This window comes from Haliotis rufescens, unplaced genomic scaffold (genome assembly GCF_023055435.1).
Source record: "Haliotis rufescens isolate VD_foot unplaced genomic scaffold, xgHalRufe1.0.p SCAF_94, whole genome shotgun sequence".
Lineage (NCBI taxonomy): Eukaryota > Metazoa > Mollusca > Gastropoda > Lepetellida > Haliotidae > Haliotis > Haliotis rufescens.
Window position 1 is genome coordinate 404,586 of NW_025964388.1, and position 10,415 is coordinate 415,000.

At 43.3% G+C, this 10,415-nt stretch overlaps 1 protein-coding gene across 2 annotated transcripts in view; it reads right to left on the bottom strand.

The window, feature by feature from the left end:
- Positions 1 to 546: 546 nt before the first annotated feature.
- LOC124137672 overlaps positions 547 to 10,415 on the bottom strand; it is a 19,859-nt gene continuing 9,990 nt past the window's right edge. For both annotated transcript variants that reach the window (XM_048391670.1, XM_046504074.2), the window contains exons 2-5: positions 7,070 to 7,630; positions 6,223 to 6,345; positions 5,398 to 5,439; positions 547 to 3,854 (exon numbers count right to left, since the gene is read on the bottom strand). In XM_048391670.1, the coding sequence (XP_048247627.1) occupies positions 568 to 3,854; positions 5,398 to 5,439; positions 6,223 to 6,345; positions 7,070 to 7,529 (3,912 nt within the window). In that variant the 5' untranslated portion in view covers positions 7,530 to 7,630 and the 3' untranslated portion in view covers positions 547 to 567. The remainder of the gene's footprint in view (positions 3,855 to 5,397; positions 5,440 to 6,222; positions 6,346 to 7,069; positions 7,631 to 10,415) is intronic.

A 10,415-nucleotide genomic window follows, 5' to 3' on the forward strand; every position in this document is an offset into this window, starting at 1 on the left:
CACACACACACACACACACATATATATATATATAGAGAGAGAGAGAGAGGGAGGAGAGAGAGAGAGAAATATGTATGGGGGAGGGAGGGAGAGAGAGAAAGAGAGAGGGGGGCATAAAACATGTCAAATAAAATGAGGGTGGAGATTATCACAGTCACACCCCTACCCCTATACCCCCTAGTCCCTAAAGTTTCACTACTCCCAAATTCTGGATAACGAAAGAACCAGGATGTCAGTAGACACGGAATAAATACTAGTATATACGCACACCTGAAAATAACACGACGGTACTGACAAGGAACCCCCTTTCATTTCAAGAACACCTTCAACTCTTTTAAAGAGGCCATCCAATCAAATAACACTCTTTAAGGAGAGACATTCTGTGCTGTGTGGGATGAGGGTGAGGACCGCACTATCGAAACAAAAACTATTGTGGCAAATATGTCCAGGGTGTTGGTGAAACAAAACTTCAGATCCATCAGCAGTGCCCACCCCCAACTCACTACCACACTCACCTTACTACCACACCCACTCTCCATTACCATCCCCACCCCTCCCCACCCTCTCTCACTGGGTCTGTTCCTTAGAAAAGTGTTCGTTCCCACACTTGTCTACAAGTAATTTGACAATACCCTCATGGCGAGACTGTACCGCATAATGTAATGCTGTACGCCCATCACTGTCAGAAGCACATGGATTGGCTCCACCGTCCAGAAGTAGCTTCACGTTCTCTTCAACCTGCCACACCACTGCAAGGTGAAGTGGAGAACAGCCATCTCCATCCTGTACACGTGGATCTGCCCCTTTCTCTAACAGCAACTGTAACGTGAGGCCATCATCCCTTGTCCTTGCTGCACAATGTAATGGTGTCCTTCCATCACCGTCTGGTGCACTGTGATCCATCCCTGCTTTCAGAAGACGCTGCGCAACCTTCTCACAATGTCTCTGACTTGCAATATAGTGTAATGGGGTGCTTCCGTCTTTGTCCTTCAGATGCGGATCAACCCCTTTCTCCAGTAGGAACATCACAATAGATTCGTTGATGGCTCTCCTCGTTTGCCGACAAGCTGCATGGAGTAATGTTGCCTCTTCTATGTCTGTGGCATGTACATCCAGGCCTGCCTCCACAAGCCACTCTACAGCTTCCTCATCACCCTCTACGGCATAGAACAGGGCAGTTCTACCATACCTGTCCGTCCCATTAGTGGCCATGTTGTGAGAAGCGCTGAAGTACTGCATCTTCTCTACAGTGTCCCTCCGTGACCATGCAGCATAATGCATCACATTCCTGCCACAGTCGTCCACTGCATCTACTTCAGCGCCTTTCATGATGAGGTATTTTGTTGTGTCTAAATCACAGTTTTCTGTTACATGATGCAGCACCGTTTTCCCATCTTTGTATTTCCGATTCAGGTCAGCACCTGTATCACACAGGTATCTGACAGTCTGGATGTCACCGATCCCAGCTGCTTTAAGGACACACGTGTTTCCTTCAATGTCAGACTCATTAACGTCACTTCCCGCTTCCACAAGAGCTCTGACGGTTCCAACAGCCGACGTATCGTCCTTCGAACACTGGCTATCAGGGTATAAATATGCAAATGGTGTAGATCCATTGAGGTCTGTATCAATTACAGATGCTCCGTGGTTCAAGAGGATGTTGATGCCATCCAAATTCATATCCCTAGCAGCTACATGGAGTAGCTTTTCTCCAAATGAATTCTGTCTACTTGTTTCAGCTCCTCTTGTGATAAGGTATGTCATGCAGTCATAGTTACCATACGCTAATGCTAATTCAAGTGGACTGTCATCCTCGGTTACCGATCCATTCAAGACTTCATACATTGATACCCCTTTCTGTATGGAATATTCAATCAGTTCATGCATGCATTCTGTACCCCCGAATGCAGCTGCTTGTTGCACAGATGTGGAATGTTTGTATAGAAGGTCGGGAGCTCTGAACCTCTTCAATGGGTAGACATTCGGTTTCTGGAGAAAATATCTCAGAGCTGATGCATCTGGATGACTAGCTGACAACCACACAAGGTAATTAATGTCAATATCACACCCTGTAGAAAACAAGGCAACAATGATATCAAAGTAGAACCTTTCACCATTACCCTCATTCATTGAATGTCTTCCGTTCAAAGTTGTTCGACCAAGTTCCTCCAGTAAAATCACCAACTGGTTCTGGAACATTTCTGCATGTTGTCCATTTTGTTTCAGCTTTGCCACCAGCAACTGTACCAGGTAGGTATTTCCGTTCATGACAGCAAGACTGAACAAGTCCTCGAGATCAATCACACTTTCGATCTGGCTCTCCAGGTGCTGGTAAATATCACACATTGTGTTTTTATCACATTTTGAATGACACAGTGTCCTGAAACAATCCACATCCGGAGACACCCCTATCTGACGCAACTCACTGATGATATCGTCATCCTGAACATAAACAGCACAGGCCAAATCAGTTGACGTTAAGTTAAACCCGTCTCCCATTCTTGACAGCACCAGTTTCATGACATGTTTATGCTTATTCAGTATGAAAGCAATGGACAGTTTATTGTATGTAAACATATGAATTCTGTTACCTAGCAACGTAGGATGAGGAACCGAAACAGTTGCTGGTTTGAAATCGTGGAGTAACAGTTTCCTGAGCTCCTCATCTGTCCATGTTCGTAGAAGAAGCTGCACAAAGTCCTCGTGGTGGAATGCGGGATGGCTGAGAACATGTCCATCACCAGATTCCAACAGGTTGGTGATCCGACCAACCGGCGCTGGGAAACAGTGTTCTGGTAGACACAGAGTATTCCCAGTATCGCCATCAGCCTCAGTCCGAACCAACTCGATCAACATGTCAGGAGAACATACGTCAATACACAAGTCTGGATACCTCTTGGCAAAGTTGATGAAGACAGCGTCGTGTATGAACTGATGCTTGAACGCGTATCCGAGTCCGGTGTGTCTCAGGTACGTGCCACACAGGGAGTCTGCCTTGTCCCGTAAATAGGAAAGAGTCACTTCAGCTGTCATATGACAACACTCCTTCAAATTCGCAATAAGCGTCCCAATCTTGCATTTAATGGGATGGATATGTCTAACATCCAACTCTCCCTTACACATGAGTACTATCAATAAGACCAGGTAACCAATACCGTCATTGACCTGAAGTTTGTGCACCTCAGCAAGTATAAATTCGTTCGGTTGAAGGAAAAATGTAATCCCTTTTGTCTGAGCTTCCTTACTGCTTGCAAAAAACACACAACACTGAACAAATCCAAGTGAGATCTCCATCTCATCTACCCGAACGAAATCAGCTTCGCTGATGTGGAGATCACATATTTTTAGCAGCATGTTGCTTTTTTCATTACTGGTTAAGGGGTACTTGTTCCCATCCATGTCAACACACAGAGCCTTCTTGACAATGTCATATTTCTTCATCCTGTATTTACATAAGATGGCGATCTCGGATCTGGATGTGAGGATACAGAAGATATCGCCCGACTCAGCCTGAGGCCACATAATATCAAAATATCTTTCACATTCTTGGATGCGATCACCATTCAAGTTGTTTGAACCATATATGTCGTCAATCAACACCACAAACTTTGTTTTGTTAAACGTCTTTGGTATGAAGTCCCACTGCTGCCATTGGGATATATTGACTGGTTTTCGGCCTGTTTTCTTTGAAATATGCGACAGCAGACGCAAGGCAAGTCTGGTTTTACCCGAGCCTGACTTCCCCTTGATGAATATTGAACCGTATTGATGGAGAAGACGGAACGCAGTTCGGGCAGTACGGGTTGATACGTATGGTTTTGCTTCAGCCTCATCAATAAGTTCCCAGGTTGAACCTAAAATTCAGTAAATCAAATCTTGTTCATAAAAGGCACTCGATTACCGGACATCATCGCAAAACAATGTTTCACATGAACATAATCTCCTTGTTAAAGAACATTATCAGAATCAGGTCAAAATAGGATTAGGGAAATTTTATAAAAAGACAACCAATTCCTAAAATGAAGTAAAAGAAATATCTGTCCTCAGGTTTTAAAGATTAAATATGCACTGTTAGTTGGTTTGTCTGGACCACATCCGTGATCATGGTTTTTAAAAGTGGAAAACATTTTAGACCTGCATAATTTCGTCCTTGCTCTAACATCAGGGTTTTTCTTTGTTTGTTTCTTGTTAACGATGCACTCCGCAATATTTCAGCTATATGACAGCGGTCTGTAAATCATTGAGTTTCGATCAGACAATCCAGTGACTGACATCATGAGCATTGGTCTGCGCAATTGGGATACAATGACATGCATCAACCAAGTCAGTGAGCGTGACCACCCGATCCCGTTAGTCGCCTCTTATGACAAGCATAGTCGCTCTCACATCAAGCTGACATATACTGTTCCAAATGGCGTTAAACAAAACTCACCCACTCAATAACGACAATGCTGTAAAATTATTTTCTATTAGTTTCTATTATCGTCAGTTTTCAGTTGGTACCCATGACTACTTTGATATACAACCACTCAACACCCCCCACCACCAGGGTTTTCACCAATGTTTGATTCTTTTTCTTTTTCTTCAGGACATGCGGTGAACAGATACTGTTTATGTAAAACCTGAGGAAAAGTATTTTCCCCCAATAAAGGGTCAGTCTCTTGGATCATGGCTTTCATTTCTGGTATATGTACAGCGGTCGAAATCTGTTTCATGCTGATAACTTAACTCTGCGCTATTCCTGCTTTATGACAGCGGCCCTGGCCTGGAAGAAACAACCAGTGACCGGCATTATGAGCAGCGATACACGCTGTCAGCTACAATGACACACAGTTAACCATGTAACCGAGCCAGGGACCAATTCCACAAAGCGATGTTTGCACTGAGGCGATCGTAACTCCCATACCTTAGCAAAGACTTACGACAATCGTAGCGCTAAGATGACTTTGTGGAAGGCACCCCTGACCACACAAGCACAATGCGGTCTTAGTTCTACAATCATCATAACTCCCATACCTTAGCAAAGACTTACGACAATCGTAGCGCTAAGATGACTTTGTGGAAGGCACCCCTGACCACACAAGCACAATGCAGTCTTAGCGCTACAATCATCATAACTCCCATACTTTAGCAAAGACTTACGAGGATCGTAGCGCTAAGATGACTCTTTAAAACGGGACCCCTGACCACACAAGCACAATGCTACCTGATCGATTCAGTCACCTCGTACGATAACATAAATTGCAAGGATCCCATTCTACACCATAATCCTACCATGGCATATGTAATACTGGATCAAACAACACACTATATCGGCACATATACATGTATATATTTTTGCCCAGTGATGGTCCATCCATTAACACTTTCAATAATGTCACCCAGGGATATACTTACTGACAAGGTTTTCAAATGGAGATGCGCTGGACTGGGCAGTTCCTGTGGAAAAAGCAGATGTTTCTATAAACAAAAAACTAGCTCCGTTTGCAAAACCAAACTTCGTTTCTTGATATGGGCATCGATGATGCGGTAACCTGTTCCCTTTGATAACATTTTCAGAAAACAAATTTAGTTTAATGCGTAGCCATGATACGACTTGTAATTACCTGCTCTTCTCCAACACGTTTTTTGGTGGAACATTTTATGAACCAAATTTAGTGTCCATGTTGTTATTTTGGTGGAACATTTTATGAACCAAATTTGATGTCCACGTGGTTATTTTGGTGGAATATTATAAGAACCAAATTTGGTGTCAACATGGTTATTTTGGTGGAATATTATATGAACCAAATTTAGTGTCCACATGCTTATTTTAGTGGAACATTTCATGAACCAAATTTGGTGTCAACATGGTTATTTTGGTGGAATATTGTTTGAACCAAATTTAGTGTCCACATGGTTATTTTGGTGGAACATTTTATGAACCAAATTTGGTGTCAACATGGTTATTTTGGTGGAATATTACATGAAGCGAGGTTACCCCCACCCCCCTCTGCCACGCAACACACTCACTCACACACACAAACACACACACACTCACTCACTCACTCGCTTGCTCGTGCACATCATGAAAATAGCTTCAACATTGCAGCATGTATGAAACCACATAGAATGTACAAAGTCGGTGCATAATATATAAGACAACCAAAAGAAGCTTTAAAATTGTGGATGAGTTTGATAACATGCAATGGCCCTCGTCCTGAAGGACACAGAGTGCTTTACCTTGATGTTCGATAGTGTTGATGACTGATGTCTTGCTCCTGATGGCAACCTCCTTCGCCTTGATACTGTTAATCAATATGACGTCTTCACACCCTCGTATGTTATTCACTGTGTGTGTAGCATCTACAAGGAAACAACCCCGTGAGACGCGGGATCAGACTCAGTAATATGATTGTTTACAGGCTGACGTCATTAATATAGTGCGGCATTTAACAACAATTCTACCATGAATTTGGAAATATTCGATTTCGATTGGTCAATCAGAGGTATCAAATCACAATAAACCCCCTCTTATTGAAACAGCCAATTTGACGACCGTATCACCACAGAAGCTAATATTTTTAGAATAATATTTTTTTTACAGTCATTGTCGGTAGGCATATTTCAACAATTGTATGTACAATTATAGGCTACAAAATGCAAAGTTGGGTTACTACAATATTCAAACTACAATATTTCATGCAAAAAACATGATATAAATCTACAAAGAGAATGTACTTTAATTTATTATTTGCGTCACAATAAGCGCTATGGCGCCATAATAGTAAAGTGCAGTGTTGAACGAAACCTTTGCAAGGCTTGCTTAGTTTTCTTTAGGGGTGCCCACTTCATGTTAACTTACGAGTGCTACATGCTTTCAGTGCCTAAAATAAATTTGTGTGAAGTATTATGGTGTAAACAAACTGCATGATGCTCATGATGTCAATCACTGGATTGTCTATTTGTTTAAATTCTTGACTGTATCATTTTAGTTCTATATTTTGAATGAAACAGCATATTTGCAGAAGATTTAACATATGAACAAGAGACAGTCCTGGATTTGTTATAGACATGTACAACCACTTACCCAGCGACATAAACGTGTTGACCGACACATCCATGTCCGCGTGTGGACTCAGATTGGCATCGACGGAGACTTGGGATCCATTTCTGTCTGAACACCCGGTGTTGAAGCCAGGTGCGACCGACTGGCGAACCATTGCTCGCTTGACAGCGTGAAGCGCCATCGGTTCTTCCTTCTGCTGCCGAGCTATCTGTATGTCATTTGAATCTTCGGATATGAATTCTGGGTAATTTCCGTCACAGACATTTTTGGTCCGTAATTTTGGCATCAGTTCATCGTGCAGTTGCACTCCCAGATCCATGTTATGTGAAACCTGTGGGTGATTTCTGTCACGAACATTTTTGGTCGGTAATTGTGGCATCAGTTCATCGTGCAGTTGCACTCCCAGATCCATGTTATGTGAAACCTGTGGGTGATTTCTGTCACGAACATTTTTGGGCGTGTCACAACAACTGTCCTCCATGTCGTCTACGTATCGGTTTGTGTTTGTTCGTTGTCTATCAGCACGAGTGAGTCCCCTAATGGTTGGGTGAAGTCCATCTTGGTGTTCCCACCTTAATATTTCTGGAATAGTATTAAAAGTTAAATGAATCCATATTCTTGTGGGAAAAATAATTTGTGAAAGAATGTTTGGTTCCGCCTTTAAGATGGTATAATATATCTTAAAGCATTGAGAGACCACCCGACCATACACCCCCCCACACACACCACACACCTTTAAGATGGAACAATATATCTTAAAGCAGTGAGAGACCACCCGACCATACACCCCTACACACACACCACACACCTTTAAGATGGAACAATATATGTTAAAGCAGTGAGAGACCACCCGACCATACACCCCCCCCACACACACCACACACCTTTAAGATGGAATAATATATGTTAAGCAGTGAGAGACCACCCGACCATACACCCCTACACACACACCACACACCTTTAAGATGAAATAATATATCTTAAAGCAGTGAGAGACCACCCGACCATACACCCCCCCCACACACACCACACACCTTTAAGATGGAATAATATATGTTAAAGCAGTGAGAGACCACCCGACCATACACCCCTACACACACACCACACACCTTTAAGATGGAATAATATATGATAAAACAGTGAGAGGCCACCCGACCATACACCCCTACACACACACCACACACCTTTAAGATGGAATAATATATGTTAAAACAGTGAGAGACCACCCGACCATACACCCCCCCACACACACCACACACCTTTAAGATGGTATAATATATGTTAAAGCAGTGAGAGGCCACCCGACCATACACCCCCACACACACACCACACACCTTTAAGATGGAATAATATATGTTTAAGCAGTGAGAGACCACCCGACCATACACCCCTACACACACACCACACACCTTTAAGATGGAATAATATATCTTAAAGCAGTGAGAGACCACCCGACCATACACCCCTACACACACACCACACACCTTTAAGATGGAATAATATATCTTAAAGTAGTGAGAGACCACCCGACCATACACCCCCCCACACACACACCACACACCTTTAAGATGGAATAATATATGTTAAAACAGTGAGAGGCCACCCGACCATACACCCCCACACACACACACCACACACCTTTAAGATGGAATAATATATCCTAAAGCAGTGAGAGACCACCCGACCATACACCCCCCCCACACACACCACACACCTTTAAGATGGAATAATATATGTTAAAGCAGTGAGAGACCACCCGACCATACACCCCTACACACACACCACACACCTTTAAGATGGAATAATATATGTTAAAACAGTGAGAGGCCACCCGACCATACACCCCTACACACACACACCACACACCTTTAAGATGGAATAATATATCTTAAAGCAGTGAGAGACCACCCGACCATACACCCCCCCCCACACACACCACACACCTTTAAGATGGAATAATATATGTTAAAGCAGTGAGAGACCACCCGACCATACACCCCCCCCCCACACACCACACACCTTTAAGATGGAATAATATATGTTAAAGCAGTGAGAAACCACCCGACCATACACCCCTACACACACACCACACACCTTTAAGATGGAATAATATATGTTAAAACAGTGAGAGGCCACCCGACCATACACCCCCCCACACACACCACACACCTTTAAGATGGAATAATATATGTTAAAGCAGTGAGAGACCACCCGACCATACACCCCTACACACACACCACACACCTTTAAGATGGAATAATATATGTTAAAACAGTGAGAGGCCACCCGACCATACACCCCTACACACACACCACACACCTTTAAGATGGAATAATATATGTTAAAACAGTGAGAGGCCACCCGACCATACACCCACACACACACACCACACACCTTTAAGATGGAATAATATATGTTAAAACAGTGAGAGGCCACCCGACCATACACCCCCCCACACACACACCACACACCTTTAAGATGGAATAATATATGTTAAAGCAGTGAGAGACCACCTGACCATACACCCCTACACACACACCACACACCTTTAAGATGGAATAATATATGTTAAAGCAGTGAGAGACCACCCGACCATACACCCCTACACACACACCACACACCTTTAAGATGGAATAATATATGTTAAAGCAGTGAGAGACCACCCGACCATACACCCCCACACACACACCACACACCTTTAAGATGGAATAATATATGTTAAAGCAGTGAGAGACCACCCGACCATACACCCCTACACACACACCACACACCTTTAAGATGGAATAATATATGTTAAAGCAGTGAGAGAACACCCGACCATACACCCCCCCACACACACACACACACCACACACCTTTAAGATGGAATAATATATGTTAAAACAGTGAGAGGCCACCCGACCATACACCCCCCACACACACACCACACACCTTTAAGATGGAATAATATATCTTAAAGCAGTGAGAGACCACCCGACCATACACCCCTACACACACACCACACACCTTTAAGATGGAATAATATATCTTAAAGCAGTGAGAGACCACCCGACCATACACCCCCCCACACACACACCACACACCTTTAAGATGGAATAATATATCTTCAAGCAGTGAGAGACCACCCGACCATACACCCCTACACACACACCACACACCTTTAAGATGGAATAATATATGTTAAAACAGTGAGAGGCCACCCGACCATACACCCCTACACACACACCACACACCTTTAAGATGGAATAATATATGTTAAAGCAGTGAGAGACCACCCGACCATACACCCACACACACACCACACACCTTTAAGATGGAATAATATATGTTAAAACAGTGAGAGGCCACCCGACCATACACCCCTACAC